This window comes from Brienomyrus brachyistius, chromosome 16 (assembly GCF_023856365.1).
Source record: "Brienomyrus brachyistius isolate T26 chromosome 16, BBRACH_0.4, whole genome shotgun sequence".
NCBI lineage: Eukaryota > Metazoa > Chordata > Actinopteri > Osteoglossiformes > Mormyridae > Brienomyrus > Brienomyrus brachyistius.
In genome coordinates this window covers 11824133-11839885 of record NC_064548.1, presented here as the reverse complement: position 1 = coordinate 11839885, position 15753 = coordinate 11824133, and the positions used below count along the sequence as shown (strand labels likewise).

General features: G+C 47.0%; 1 protein-coding gene across 1 annotated transcript in view; it reads left to right on the top strand.

The window, feature by feature from the left end:
• cerkl (ceramide kinase-like) overlaps nt 1-15753 on the top strand; it is a 37922-nt gene that overhangs the window by 1014 nt on the left and 21155 nt on the right. The window contains exon 2 of the mRNA XM_048979540.1: nt 10048-10281. Within this exon, the coding sequence (XP_048835497.1) occupies nt 10048-10281 (234 nt within the window). The remainder of the gene's footprint in view (nt 1-10047; nt 10282-15753) is intronic.

The window sequence follows — 15753 nt, the reverse complement described above, 5'->3', positions numbered from 1 at the left end:
GTAAGCAATATAAATAATTGCATAATGAAGCTGAATATATACACACATAATATATGTATATACACAAACTGTCCCAAAATATTCCTCCAAGCCCAGTTCTCCCCCTGCCATCATGTTATGTAAGATAGTGATTGCTTTATTTAAATATTTGCACAAGAAGCTTACTTACACACTAACCTCATATTAAATGGATGTGCGTACGGTTCCCCAAGATTGCAATGGGTTCACTAAGGCTGAAAAATGATTGGGGATACTTATATATTATTGTGTTATGGAGGGCAGGTGTAGTTTTCTGCTTGCTCAGTGCTAGATTTTGGGAATGAAGTCAGCGAAGAGAGCAGGTTGTACTGATCGCATTGCCACTAGCGGCTTGACACCCAGCTGCTATGGCCTTTATTGCACAAATATTGTTACACCACATATTGCATTCTTTTTCTTTTTTTTCGGGTAGCGGGAATTTATAAAATGCTCATGTATGGGAACAATGTGCCACTTATTCAGTCAGCCCCTCCAAGTTGGGGACAATGGCCGTGGTGAGTGGGCTGAATCTGGGCCTTTGTGTGGGTTGACTGCGTTTTGAGGAGATTGTCAACTGATACAGGGCAATGAAATGGGAGTCAGTTGTCACTGCTTGCAAGTAGCCCCTGAGACAGCATGTGAAATGAGCCCCCTGGGAGGACTGGAGCTGGGCGGCAGACTGGGACAGATGCTCAGGTTGAGTGGGAGATCTCCGGGGGTCTTACAGGTAGCGCTTCATAAAATTATTTACTTTAATGTCACCATCACATGCTGATAAATTAACTGCATGTGATTGAACTATTTGCATATAAAAACAGAAGCAGGTTTCGCAAGGTAGACCTGCAAAATTCCATTATATTGTAATTTATAAGAACGTCACGCATTGAGAAACACAGGTGGAGAAAGGGGTACCTTCTTGTGTCAAGAATACGTATAATATTTAGGGGTTATTAATGAACCATTTCTGTGATTTACAGACTCAGTGTAGCTGATGTTGCAGCAGCAGTACTTCAATTTAGTGGCTGTCTTTTTCCATCACTTTCTGCTGAACCTTTGAAGCGGCTTCTTTCACTATTGCATGTTGATAGCATACATTGTTTTCTGAAGTCTTCCATTTGTTTTTGATATTGAAAGACTCGTTGAAGTAGTAAATAAATATTAAGAGGCATCAATAATAATTATAAGGAAAATCCGATATCTAGAACGGAATGAGGGCCTGTTTTGGTTTTCCTGGACCACTGGCCTCTCACCCCGTATCACCCCCCCCGGAAATAAAATAGTTGTTCATTCTGAGTAATAAGGGTTATTTATTTTTTTTTTTTTGGCAACTTAGTTTTTACACTGGTGGAAGGATGATCATTTTAAAGCTTCAACATCTCTGGCTATTTTAATTGGAGTCTGAGTGCCTTTTAAGCACTGGGGCACTTTCCAGATTCCGTAAATGGGTCTGGTTAGTCTTGCGGCATATTGTGCCGGAACACAAGCCCTTTTAACATATAACTTGATTTGTGGGAAAAAAAAGCGGCTTACGTGTGTGGTGTGAAACAGAACCCCAAAAGACAAGAAATGAACCATATTGCCAAAAGTCTTGTGTAACAGATGTGCTGAAAAGAGACACCAGCCAACTGTTGTGGCCACCTAAAGTACGGCATCTGTCAGACTTGTGGACAGTTAGCAGAATGTCCAGGCCAATGACACTCAGAAAGATGATCAGGGATCACCGTGTGCTATCACACACACCGGCAACGTTAATATGTGAAGGAAGAAAATCAGGCAATATCATAAGAGCTGACATCGATGAATTTTGCAGGCTCGTAAAGTCTCCAAAAATTAATCGAGCGTTTTATTTTTACAGCAATGCATGTGTTGTCACAAAATGCAGACAAGATTAAATTCTATGCATTTTTAAGTTTTAATTCGTATTTGGAACGTGGATTGAGTTATTTTGCTGTTATCCAGATGCAGGGTTTGCTATATGCCATCAATAAACCATCATCATTACAGTATGATAAACTGGGGCAAAACCTCACATAAAAATACATTGAGCGTTATGGTTTATGGCATATTCTCACAGTCGCGGAGGGTGACTGACTCGTGTCCGACAATCTGTAGCTGAAGTGCATCGCGTGCTTGTGGATGCTGGCATTTATTGTTCTGTGTTTTCTCGATTCCCCGTAGCAGAGGCGCTGCGTGCCCCGTACGCGGGTGTATTTTGCTTAAGCTTTATGGACAGTGTTTTTGTGGGAGAGTAAGCCAATGCCATTAACTCAGCACTCTCATTACAAAGAAAGCATCCATCTAGTGCCCCCGTGGTCTTTACCAAATGCTGTCACGAAACTGCCAAAACATGACAGGGAGGCGTGGATTCACCACGGCTCCCAGTTTGACGGCTCTAAGGCCCCTCTTCCGCTTGGGGAAGGCTTATCCTGGTCATGTCGTCTGTCCTTCGTGTTTAGTGAAAGCTACAGTGACCCTCGTGACTTGTACAGTTTGTGTTAAGTGGGCTGGTTAAATTATGACCTTGAAATAAAGAATCGGTTCTTTAGAGGCTATAGAAAATGTTGATTCAAGTGGAATTATATTTAATATCAATGTAATTATCTAATAAAATAATGTCAAGTAGCCCCATCCTTTGTTGTTCGCTGCCTTGCGCCTGTAGCCACCGGAATAAGCGACTCTGGATGGGATAAGTGGTTTCAGTAAATGGATGGATGGATCATGTCAAGTATCACTGCATTTACTATGAATAAAATATTAATATTTTATATATATATATTAAGAGTACAATTGTGTTTATATTTAAAAACCGGAATGAATGTGGTTGCATTGTTTTTTTTTCCTATCCCAAGGGACAATAGCAGTGTCATCTTTCTAAGCTAATTTGAGAAGATTAGGTGCAAGTAGTAAGTGTTAAAGCAAACTTTTGTGTGTGATGCCTGTATTGTAGGAGGCGTTGTGTTTTTGTGACCCGTGTCCCAAACCTGCAGCTAGCTCTGTGTGCGGGTAGAGGACCTGATTAAATTCGAATGCTTCTTCTGGCGTGTATGGAAGAGCCGGCAGATTAGTCATGCTTCCGCTTGGGCTTTCTGTCAGCTGCCGGTTGCTTCCTGTGCTCTTCAGCAGCCGATTTTAACTCGATCGCGAACGGATCAATCTTGGATCAAGAGCGCGGCGCAGACTTTCAGCAGCAGCCCTCTCTTGCTGAATGCCAGTCTGTGGTACTTTTCACAGATTAGTAAATGACTGGAGAAAAGTGGGATGTTTGGAATGGAAATTTCCCAAGGCGAAATCAAAATCATGCTCTTACAGCAGTGTACGAAGATTTAAAACGTATTATAACATCAACGATATCGCAAAATAAACCCATTATAGCAATATCACAAGAAGGGGAAATTTGGATCTTTTAACAGTTACAGATATTTAGCTTGTATTTCAAAGGCTCTGCAAACCCAGACAGTTTTGTCAATTCAGGTTGACTCACGCAAAGCTCATATAACAACTGGACACGCAGAATGAAAAAAACTGAGCCGATTATTGTTTAATCCGCCTGCAAATCTTTGCAGACTATAAATAGAGATTATCATGTATTTTGTTGAAAGAGCCCGTCAGCACTGTGCTACGTGTAACTGCGGTGGTTATATAAATCACTGGGATCTTTATGTAATAATTTTACAATGAATTGCATTTATAAAATGATCCTGTCACATGACGTTTGGCCTAAAGCTGCATGACTAAATTGTTTTTGAATTGTTCATGATCACAAATTCATACTAAGATTTCGCTTTTCCACGTATCAAGATTTTTTTTCTGTGCTTCCCTCTGGAAATTCATGCACATTTTCTTATATAAGTTAACCAGGCAGCAGTTTGTCCGTATGTTTTCAGGAAACGTATTTTATGATCGTGACCTTTCGCTGCTAACACGCATGTTCCTCTTGCTGTTTTATCCATGAATACGGTACACACGGGTCTAGCGGACCTAGTGCAAGCAACTTGACTGAATTTCATTTAGCCCATTCAGTCACTCAAAATGAAACGCTGGCTTTTAGGTGAACTGCTGATGTGCATTTGACAAGTGCGGCGTCTGTATCGATGAGTCTGATGGCCTTCATAAGGTATTTTAATGGAAGAACATCCTTCCTGCAGTTTTGAGGGGTTTGCCAGTTTAATGAGGCCACCTTTCTCCTCATCTACGCCACTGGTCAGACTCGGATTTCAGGAACTAATTGCACTGCGGATGTTATTTGATCTTGTTTTTCTTTTTTCTGCCCAGTGAGCACAGAAAGTGAAAAAAAAAATTCAGTCACCCTGTCTCCTGTAATCTGCTAAGGACTCAAACATGGATGTTATCTGTGAATCTCAGTCACAGGCTGCCACTGTTGTGAGCAATTTAATTTTCTCTTTTATTTATTTGGTGTAGTAAATATGTGTAGGCAGCTACATACTACCACATGTTGCCAAGATATGTGGCAAAATATGTTTAATGCATAATAAAACTGCTCAGATGAAATTAAACGTGTAATTAAATCTTAATATGCATCTCTCACCTGCACGTGATTATTTAACTTTTAAAAAATATTTTTATTTTATGGATTAGCACGTGATTTAGAGATGGGGCTCAAGGCAACAGATGCTATGCAGCGTGATGGCCGGCTATCTGTAGCGGTAGCTATTCCTGGGGAATCACTGGCTTTATTGCCATCAATAACCACTCATTATGTCGGAACACGTAACGTTGTCCCCGCAACACCTGAGACTGTGCGTTGAGACCCGCCAGGGCAGGTGCGCGCCCGTAATTAAAACACCCCAAGCGACAAATGCCGCTCATGGGGAGGAGGCAGTTCCACCTTTGGACGACGGGCTGCTCGGCCCCTCAAAGACGCTCTATGCGTTTAATTACCGTGGCGACAGCGGAGGCCCCGGATCAGGGATTTAAGTCGGAAAACCGTGCTTGCTTCACAGTTGCCCCGACAGTAAAAAGTTAATTAGCCCGGCAGCATGGTGTGACTGGACCTCGCTAGTGCTCCGACGCCCAATCTCCCCCCCCCACCAAATCATAAAGTTGGATAAACAATGTTAAATTCACGACTTAACGGAAAAGGACCGACGGCCGTCAAAGGCCACCACCTATCCGGTTTGCTTCCCGCGGCCTAGTAAACAGCAATATAAAAATGTAAATATTGGATTGCGGCGTGTCAGTCACATGGGCCTCGGCAGGCACAGGTGGAAAATATGGTCTTCGGCATCATACTGAGAACCACATGGCCACACACAACATGGGGCAAAGAGCAGTACACTCAGCTGGCAAAGGGCTTTTGTGCTTGGACAGTTTTCAATATACAGTATTAGTTTCATCTTCAAGAGCACTGTATGTGTCTACCACAGGCACAGATGGGATGAAACAAAGAGGACTTTAACCCTTACAAAAACCCTGCCTGCCTGCCTTCAATAAGGCAGATATTTGGTCAGCAAAAATGCCTGCATTCGCGATGGACGTGTAGCAGTTTGGGCTGAGCTACTGGAACTGTACATAGGGATTTTTTTTTGTTTAATCCTTACAAAGTTCAGAATGATTTGCTTGTTTTTGTTGAGGATCATGATTTCTTTGCCCGCCTCCGTATCGACTGCGGGGTCATGCTGTGTATTTTCGACTCCTCCCCCGATAGAGATGAGGTTTGAAATTGATGCGCTTTGTCCATTCATTAATTGCATGATGATATGAGGGCGCCCCCCACGTCTCCTGCAAGCCGGAGTGATGCTGGGAGGAAGCTTGTATCCATCTGGAAGCAATAAACTTTTCTAGAAGACTGCACAGTTTTATTTAATCTCGGGACTTCTCACTGTGCACCAAATGAGAGCTGTTCCCATCGTGTCATTTTAAATCAGCCTCATTTTTCGCCAGGGAACGACATCAGCCAGGCTGGGGAGGGAAGATGCTTGTGTCAAAGCAACCGCGCTCTCTCTTTTCGGCTGCAGATGCCAGGAGGTGATGGCGTTTAAGCCCTTTAAATAAATTCTGCATAAATAGGGCTTTTCTATTCCGAATGAACCATAAATCAACTGGGTGATTTGCGAAGTGCAGAACCTGGCTGTGGACGTTTGCTTACAGCGCACACTAAAGTATGCTACACCCACACTACGTTGGAAACCTGAAATTATGCATAAAAAATCTATAAGCATACTCTAAATTATATTGGGCCATTTCATCAACATCTGTTGCAATACGTAGGCCAAGATACAGCAGTGAACATGAATATGTCAAGTACAGTTTGGTAGGGCATAGAATGTGCTTTGAGTAACGATGAGCAGAGTAAGGGAGAAGTAAATGAAAAAGACAGGTGTGGTTAGACCCCGCATGTCGTCGGATGGGACAGTTGAGGCTGTTGTATCTGCGACAGCTTTGACCCGAGACATATGGACCAGCTTGCGTACAAATGGGACCAGTTTGCCCAGAGCCTCATACTGGGCGGTCTCTGGGATTGGGTTTCCACATCTCGCTCATCCAGAGAGCCCACGGCACCCTATGCACCAGAAAGCCAAGGAAAGCGAGGGGGGAGGGGGAGGACGTATCGGCGCTGACGTGGCTACAAGAGGCGAACCGAGCTGCCTGCACACCTGCCTGTTTTGCACGGCCAAAAAGGGCCCTCCGGCCTGGCCGGTACGAAAAGCGTTGCTTCCAAGCCCACCGCAATGCATATAATGGTGAAATAGCCGAGCGACCGGAAAGTCCACTCCATCTCCCTCACCGAAAGCTGCCGTCTTGCGAGCGTAAAGCGGCATCGTGATTGATATCCATGTGAGGCGCTAGCAGACGTGGGGATTTAGCAGAAGCACGCTAACGAACGGCTCCAGGAAACATTCGCTAGAAGCAGGGTCCCTGAAGCACATGAAAATGAATCAAATTATGCTTCAAATGAAATCAAATTAAACCTCTGTCTTCACAGGCTGCAGAAACTTACTGAAGGAGCGGATGCCAATAAACTGACGGATTCCGCTCTGCCTGCCAGAATTTATGCCTGATTAAAAGATTATGTAGCATAAATGGCAGTTGTGCCAGAGCTAATGATATTCTGGGAGGTGATACCTTCCATCTTTATGGAAACAAATATTTTTCAGAAGTTGGCACGCATCTTCACACTTAAATTTGTTGAATGTGATTGAAAGGGGCATGTTTTGGTAATGAGCATATTGGTACCACCATAATACATCCAAAAGGATTTTTCACGGGGGATGTTTTCCTCATTAAGTTTATATTTTATTGAATTTACTCCTTTACTTTGAATAGAACAATGGGGTAGGGGAGTGTAATATTGAATTGAGCTCCCCCCTGTAGCCATGTTACAAAGTACAGTAATTGGAGTTATTAAGGATCGCCATATGTCTCGCTATAGTAACCATTGTTTTAATGTACAGTCCCATTAAAAAGGTTCAAAAAATGCCTAAGGACCATAAGACACAAATCCAGCCCTTTGTCAAACAATAGCGGTTAATATTAAGTCCTCCACGAGAAAAAAACTGATTTAAAGTGTGAGGCTAAGTGGATGATTATCGATATTAAACCATCGATCAGGTAGGAGGGGATCTGTAGTGTGGAATCTGGAGAACATTCTGCATTCATTAGCTAGGGCAGAAGAAAGGCGAGAATTAGAAAGAATTGCAGAAAATAATTAACATTAAAACGGCAAGATAAACACTCGGTTATATGATTAGCATAATGTAAGGTATTAGTGGTAACACTCCTTCCATGATTGCTCAGTAGCGCAACGTAGTAAACAGGATAAGAGAAAACCTTTTGTGGCAAAACCTGGAAAATAAAAACAAGATTGCACCGAGATTATACTGTGGTGGAGCAATTAAATTTGAATTTGTATGCTGCAAATAGTTAATTAAATGCAATAATTGGATTAAACAAATTATAGACAAAGCACTACGAAGTGGCAACGATAGTGAATGCACCTGTTTGCATGATGAACAACAATAATAAGGATGATTCAGGAGGTGACTCTGTAGCACCAGTTCAGTGCTGGTTCATTACTGACTCTAATTCTGCTCAGCGTGGGGTGTGTCGAAATCAGATCTTACTCCCCTTTATTGGGGGGACGAGCTCATAAATTAGGTCCAAGTACTAAACACCATGCACGCAGTTCGGGGAGAGCAAAGCCAGCTCCTGTAATACCCCGAAATTCAGGAAAAGGGCGTGAAAGGCCCCGCGCCCTGACGGCAGCACGTCTGTAACTCTGGACATGTGCAGAAACTGCGAACACAATTAGCGTCAAGCAGATAAAACCTGCTCTAATCCTGTTTACGGTCCACGTCAGGCAGATGTGCCAAGATTGATTCAGACAGGATCCCGGCTTACTGTAGTGCCAGAGGGGAGGGGGAGCAACCCTAACCCCCCCTCCCCTCCAAGAGTGTTGTCCCCGCTCCCCCGTAGACTGTGCATGTCGGCGTGGGGCGGCTCACGCGCTCGTCCCTACCGACGGAAAAAGCTTCATCCGGGGAGATTACCTTTATTCCCTGTAATTAAATTGACTCTTTTTTTGTGTAGACCACGATAGGAAGGGACCACACCGTTAAATAAATAGCTTGATATCCAGGAGTACAGCTAAACCCAGAGCATGAACAGATGGTGTCGGGTATCTTGCTCAGTCATGTGAAAAGACAGTTAATGTTCTGAAACATAGCGATGTGGCCAGGATACGCCTAATGAAGGGTGGGGATATGGGGGGGGGTTATATGAGGGGAAAATTAGGGAGAGTGGAGAAGAGCACCCCTGATGGGAAGGTACTGCATACAGTGGAGTTTACGGAACATGATATCAGTAGAATGAATGGGTCCTAGAACTAGTGCCTGAGGCACACCTAGTGAATAGTGTGGGTCTGCAGGGAAACGTGGGCTCAAAGGGAGGATCCTGTATGAAGACATGCTTGGAAATGAGACACTGCAGGCAGGATGTTCCTAATTGAGCCGTGGCTGGGGCTGGCATGTGCTCCTTATGAACAGGGAGACATTTAAAGGAGATGGCATTTTCATCTGGAGTCTGCACCATAATCAACCCAATCCAGGGTCTCCCTGCAAACTGAGATCAGTCCAGCAAGCTACATGGTGACGGCCATCTAAGAAATCAGATTTTTAAAACAGATCGTATTTAACTTGTAGCTTTTTTCTTTGTACTTAATAGGCTCCGTGCAGTAACTTTGCTATCTTTAGCAAGCAGCCCCCTTAATACAGCCTCTTCTGTCCTCCTGACGGCAGAGTTATTTCTTGTCATGGGTAATTCCCAGTCCCCTGTCGTCTCCGGTTAAGACTGTGACTATTAATGCTTCCATTTTTTGAACTTAATGGTTAAAACTTTATTCCAAATGGTCATCTCAGGTAACTTACGCACAGCAGGTGGAAGGAACATATGAAAATAGAACGAGAGATATTTGGGGGCCATAGGCAAAATTGCTAGTGGGGGGTCTTGGGGAGTGGGGGCTCATAGTAAGTCTGCAAATCAGTCCCCCCACCCCAGGACTGGCTGTGCCTCTGATTGAGATACCTGTTGTATATCTGTTCAGCGCATGGATTAGGCCTCTCCCTGTCACTTTCGATTATGGTTGACAAAGTGTTCAGGACTTTTGCATTTTTTATTCCGCTGCCCTTACTGTGTCTTTGCTCTTTGGATGCCTTTATTCCTGCTGCGTGGCTCAGTGGGATGGGGCACTGTGCCAGTGAACGGAATGTTGCCAGTTCAAAACCCAGTCAGCGTGATTTGGGCCCCTGTGCAAGGCCCTTAACCCCCAGTTGCTCCAGGGACTGGCTGACCGTGGTTTTTAAAAAAAAAGTATGTTGCTGTGGGTAAAAGCAACTAATAGGTAGATTGCAATTCTTTTGGGGAAACATGTCTGCTAAATCAGTGAATTTACTGTAGGAAAGATGTGAGAGGATGTCAGGCAGCCGTGAGACGCCTGATTGACATAATGTACGATATGCACACAGAGTCTCTGAAAAGCAGAGTCTCTCATTGGCTGCCTTGTGTTTTTCGCAGGGGAGTCAGGCTCGTGGAGGCGGGAGGAGCATGTAGAGCTGCGGAATGTGTTTGCCGTGAAGGTCAAACGGCGCCGCTCGGTGGGCCAGCAGTGGGGAGGCACCCTGCTGGGCCTCACACTCTTCTGCTGCGTCAGGAAGGGGGCCAAGCTGAAGGAGCGGCCCATGCACCTGAACAACCTCAGCGCTGACCACTGCGAGCTCTGGTTCAGGCACCTGAAGGACCTTTTGAGTGGTAAGAACCTCACCAGAAGGTGGCGCCTATGGGGTGGGGTGGGGGGATACACCTCTTAGTGATGCATGAGCTCCATGTTACATGAAACGACAGGCCCTCCTAAAATGCAGAATATGTCTGGATTATGCCAAACAAATTACATACACAGTGATGAGCATGTAGGAAGAACAGGCAACTGGGGGAAATGGGACTGATTTGTATTGGACCAGGAACTGAGTAATCACCATCACTGAATACCATTTCTGTGTCAATCAGTATATAAACCGCTGTGTTAATCTGTATACCAGTCACTGTATTAATTAATCTACCAGTCACTGTATCAACCTGAACACCAGTCATTATACTAATCAGTGTATCAGTCACAATACTAATTACTGCACCAGTCACTGCACTATTCATTGCACTAGTCACTGCATTTCTCAGTGCACCAGTCACTAATCTGTCAGTCTCTGCATTAATCAGTGTACCCATTACTGCACTAATCAGTGCACCAGTCACTGTACTAATCAGTGCACTAGCTACTGCACTAATCAAAGTAAGTCACTGCATTGTGCAGTGTACCAGTCACTGTATTGTCTGCCAGTTTCTGCATTAATCAGAGTACTAGTCAGTGCTCTACTCAGTCTACTAGTCTCTGCCCCAGTCCCCCCCACTGCGTCTCTGCTTATTGACGTTCTGACTGTGAACCAAAGGGGCGTCTGTCAGTTTATAAAAGCAGCTGTGGGGGCAGGGAGGGTGGGCATTTTCCCCGGCAGTGCACTGGCAGAGTGTGCGACACTGGGGGCTGTGATGGGCAGCATACGGCCTGCTGTGTCCTCCGGGCCGGCCCAGCGTGGTGCCCCCATCGTGGGGCGGGGCCATCGGCCACAGGGGTGCGGCGGGAGCGCATCCAGGGAACAGGCTGCTCCCGGACGCCCCCCTGCCGTTTGTAATTATCTGTCCCCCTTGTGCCGTTGTGGATGCCAGGATGAGCGGGACATTGGGGGATGAGCGGGACTCAGGGCCGCGCCTGATTACCCAGCCGTTCTCCCAGAGTTCCCAGTTTTCAGGTTTTGGTGGGGGTGGGCAGGGCTCATTCATGTTGCTGTCGGAAACCACTGCCCGGGAAGACATTTTTAAAATTACAGAAGGTCTTACGCTGTCAGCAGATAGATGGAACATTCTCAATCATGGTAAAACAGGGTGAGCGCCTGACCGCATTAGCCAGGGCCTGTAATCTCCACTAATCCCTGTGTCAAGACATGGCGGCACTTCCTACAGACCCCGCCTCCCTCCGGGGTAATCTGGAAATAGCCGTAAAACCCGCCTGCGAGCGCGGCGTACCCGGTGACACGGCATGTGATGCTTAGCGTAGGAACGGAAAAAGGTGAGGGGGGTGGAATTAGGGATGGGACCCCCGCTGCAGGAACGAGCAGGCATAACCTGTTGGATGATGGGATATTTGCGATGATGTCTTCTTATAATCCTGGGCCCACTCAAGTAACAAAGGCACCTAATCCTCCAGATTGGACACACAGAGACTGCTGGTGATGTCACCCTCTGAGTTTGACACACTCGTCACCTGCACACTGGTATCAGGCACGATCCCCCACACACACACACACACACACATACACTAACACACACAAACCACCACCCCCATGTTTCAGTGTTGCTCTGCACTGAGGGCTCAGTGGGGTCAATCCATGGGACCCCGTATCTTCTCCCTAGCTGGGTTAAATTTTAGGAGATACCCTTCTTCACGCTGGTCTGCACAACTTCAGTGTCTGCATGGGTTCATTAGCATAATTAAGATAACCTGCCTTCAGGGCATATGAAGGACAAGTTGCAGAGTGATTTTATATAATATTGGGACAATGCATTTAATTTTTACTAAAACAATTAGATACTGACTAGTTATTCTATATTTAAGAGTTAGATCACTAGTCCTTATATTCACCTTGTCTGTTATTAATATTCTCTAATTTTATTTGCTATTTATTCAGTAGCGTTAAAGTTGTGGCTATTGACTACTAAAAATGGCTGCCAAGGGTAACTATTTACGAGTGCTCATTTTTCATGTTCCTTACGCATCGTTCTGTGCTTCTGTCGATGAAAAGCAGCCCCCTGAGTGTGCTCCCAAACTCCCCAGAAAAGAAGAAGAGATTATGAAAGTTCGGGAAGCAGATTGATGACGGCAGTTTACCTCCGCGTGTGCGCGATGGCGTGAACCCCCGTCTGCTCCCCGTTCGGCTGCCATCATAATTATCTGGCCATTTTCTTGAAACAATCAGGCGCCGATTAACAAAGACATGCTGCTATCTTGCACTACATTAGTTTCCCACATTAGGCGACCTGGGAAATGCGTAGCCGTCGCATGTCAGCGCGCATGAATGGCCACCGAAATTATACCTTGATCGGGCAGCAACAATGGTAAATAAAGGATGTGGTCCCCTTTGTTTGGGTGGGAGGATCACGTCTGTTGTTTTATGTGCTGTTAAGTCGGCGGGACCGGCTCTGAGTCCCGCGGAGGGGTGGCGGGGGGCTAGGGGGGGAGCGCCCTCACCTGTCCCAGCTTCCCGGTGGACCCTAACCCGCAATTCCCAGGGACCCCTCAAATGGGGGCTCACAATGGAGGGTGGACTGGGGCTGACACCCAGCACAAAAGGTACGCGGCCTGCGCAAAGAATGCCCCAGCTTCTCCTCTTTAAAAATGGATTCCAGTTGCGCCGGTGTTGAAAAATCGCCCTGACAGGGCATGAGATGGGCCCTGACACATGAGCCGCCGGCCACAGCCCGGCTCAGCGCGGGCCGGGCAGATTAAACTAGGCCAGGCCAGGCCGGACGGCAGCCCGAACGTGCGTGGATCACGGCCCATACAATAGTACCACCTGTACAATGCACGACTTTCTTCTGATAGCCTCACGTGGGCGCCGTGTTGCACCACCCCCTCCCCAGCAAGCCAGACCTAAACCCCCCTTTCAGAGATTACCAGGCCCGTTTCTGTAGGGCGGGTCGATCGGCAGCCCACGTCTTATTACCACGGTGAAATAATGTGCCTTGGTGCACTTGTCAAACCGCGTGGTCACACCTTGCGTCAATCCGGACCTCATTGTTGCCGTGGCAAAGGCCTGCGGAGCAGCGAAGAAAGGGGGCCGGGTGGGAGTCGCAGAGCTGACCTCACACAGCACACCGACCGTCCACTGGCCATTGTCTCTGGCCTGATTTCATATGTGCATCGGATTAAGGCTCCTCATAACGCAGAATTCAGGTTCCATAAATTACGTCTGAGTTGTTTAACTTGGCAAAAATAAGGCTTCACAATAGTTAGTACAGAAATATTTTAACTGTGTTTATACATATAAAGCATAGCATGTGTGTGTGTGCCTGACGTTTCTTTCCTGTACACGCCTCACACCATCTTATTTTATATACGTCATTACCCACAGGTCTGTAAATCATTAACCTCATTTAGCGGCAGGTACACACGCACATACTCCGAACTGGTGTGACAGAAATTACTTTTGTCGCTCGCGGGGCCGCCTGTGACCCCCTCTTGGCTGTCCCTGCGAAATGTTTCTCTGGCCAGCCCGATGGGGGGGCTCCCCCTCCCTGCCACCCCGTCCCCTGCTGTGAAGAGGCCTTCGAGAAACCAGAGACACAGTACAGATGTGTGTCGGCTAAGGAGACACACACACACATACATGCGCTCACACACACACACGCACACACACACACACACTGATGGCTCACTCGCCTAAATGCATCTGGTGGACAGAAGCCTCACTGTCTGAAAAGGTTAAGAAACTGAAATTTGTACCTTAACACCGTTGATTCTGTAAAGGACATTACTTTTCTACGTTAGTGCCTCTGTTTTGTGCCAGTGCAAAGTAAATAGAGCTCAAGACTGTTATTTGAGGGGGGGGGGGCAGCCGTCTGTTCCAGGACCTCCCTGTGGAGGGGGCGGCAGATGCGGCCCTGAGCGACAGAGATGGCGCGGCGGTATCACTTTCAGCGAGGGGTGAGCATCACATTCTGCGCGTACTCCCCAGGGGAGGCAATGGGCGGGGGTGGGAGCGTGGGGGGGTGTATATACGAGCCTCCTCCCCACTGCTACCCCACCCGCGAGCTGTGTGAAACCCCCTGGTTGGATATGCCCGTCTGTCAGGGCGTCGACGGGTAGCTTGTGACCCTGGAAGACGTTCTATGCCATCAGAAGGTCAAAGGTCACGATCAGAGGACCCCTGCAGGCGTCTAATCAGCAGGCACTTGTCACCCGGAGCCAAAGATTTCAATCTCAATCTTCGAAGGAAAATGTGTGATACATAAAAAATGCCAAAACTGGACAGTGAATCTTCAACCTTAAACTGCATCTCATTTGAATGAAACTGGGATTCGCTTCGCTTTACCGGCTAAATCCTTGTGTTAATTCTGACTGTTGTAGCAGAGACCGCAGATCTAAGCACAATAACTTTATTTAGCGGAACAAGATGGTATTTAGCGTCAACGGCTTTGCCTTGCTTGAAAAAAAAGCCGGTATGAATATTTAAAAACAGGGGCTTTTAATCTTAATATCATCCTCTGTGAATTAATTGGGAATGATACATGCTCACATAGTCCAAATAATTTATCTTGGAGGGTTCCAAGCTGATCCTACCTGGTGATCCCCCTGCTTGAAGGGACAAATCTGGAGAAGGCCTGGACACCCCTGCTGCTAATCCACGCTAATGCCAATTCCTGACACGCCGCCAAGCACCCCAGTTTGGCAAGGGATCTGAGGAAATGCCCGGGTGCGGGAGGACACGCGCCCAGGAGAGGCCCGCCGGAGGAGGGGGGAGGGGGCGGGACGGGGGGGGGTTCCAGCAGAGACCACGGGTCCATCCTCCCGCACGCCCGTAAATCCGTCCCCCGGCCCGACCGCGATGGATCCGGGCCCCCGGGGTTGGAGGGGGTTTTGGGGAAGGGGGGGGGGGGTCCTGACCTTTCCCACACTCGAGCCCCCCGGCCTGGGTCTCAGAGGGGGGGTACGCTCACTCCAGAGGAACCGAGCGGACTGGGGGACATTCATGGAAAAGGCGAGACATCTGTTCACGCGGATTAGCGTGGGCAGCGGCGTGCTTCTGACGGCCTGCATGCGCTTTGTCCGGGAAGCCGGCCGGGCCTGGAGCCGAGGACGGCTCCATCACTGTCGCTGCGATCCGAGGCCAGCTTGCCGGCATCATAGGAGTCAAGTAGGCTCCTCAAACACTGATAAACAGCAACTCGGGGTTACCCACAAGCAAAGGGCCTTTCCCTGCGATCCAGTCCGGAATCGAAGGCTGCTAGACGGATGGATAAGCTAGCATTTTCTTAGCGGGGGCTTGGGGGATGAGGATGCTTTTTATATTAATAACTTTTAAAGCACATTTTTATTATGGTTTCCCAATTACATTTCCCAACCGATCATTAGGTTACCAGCAATAGGACAACGTCGTCGGGGGGCGTCGGCCAATA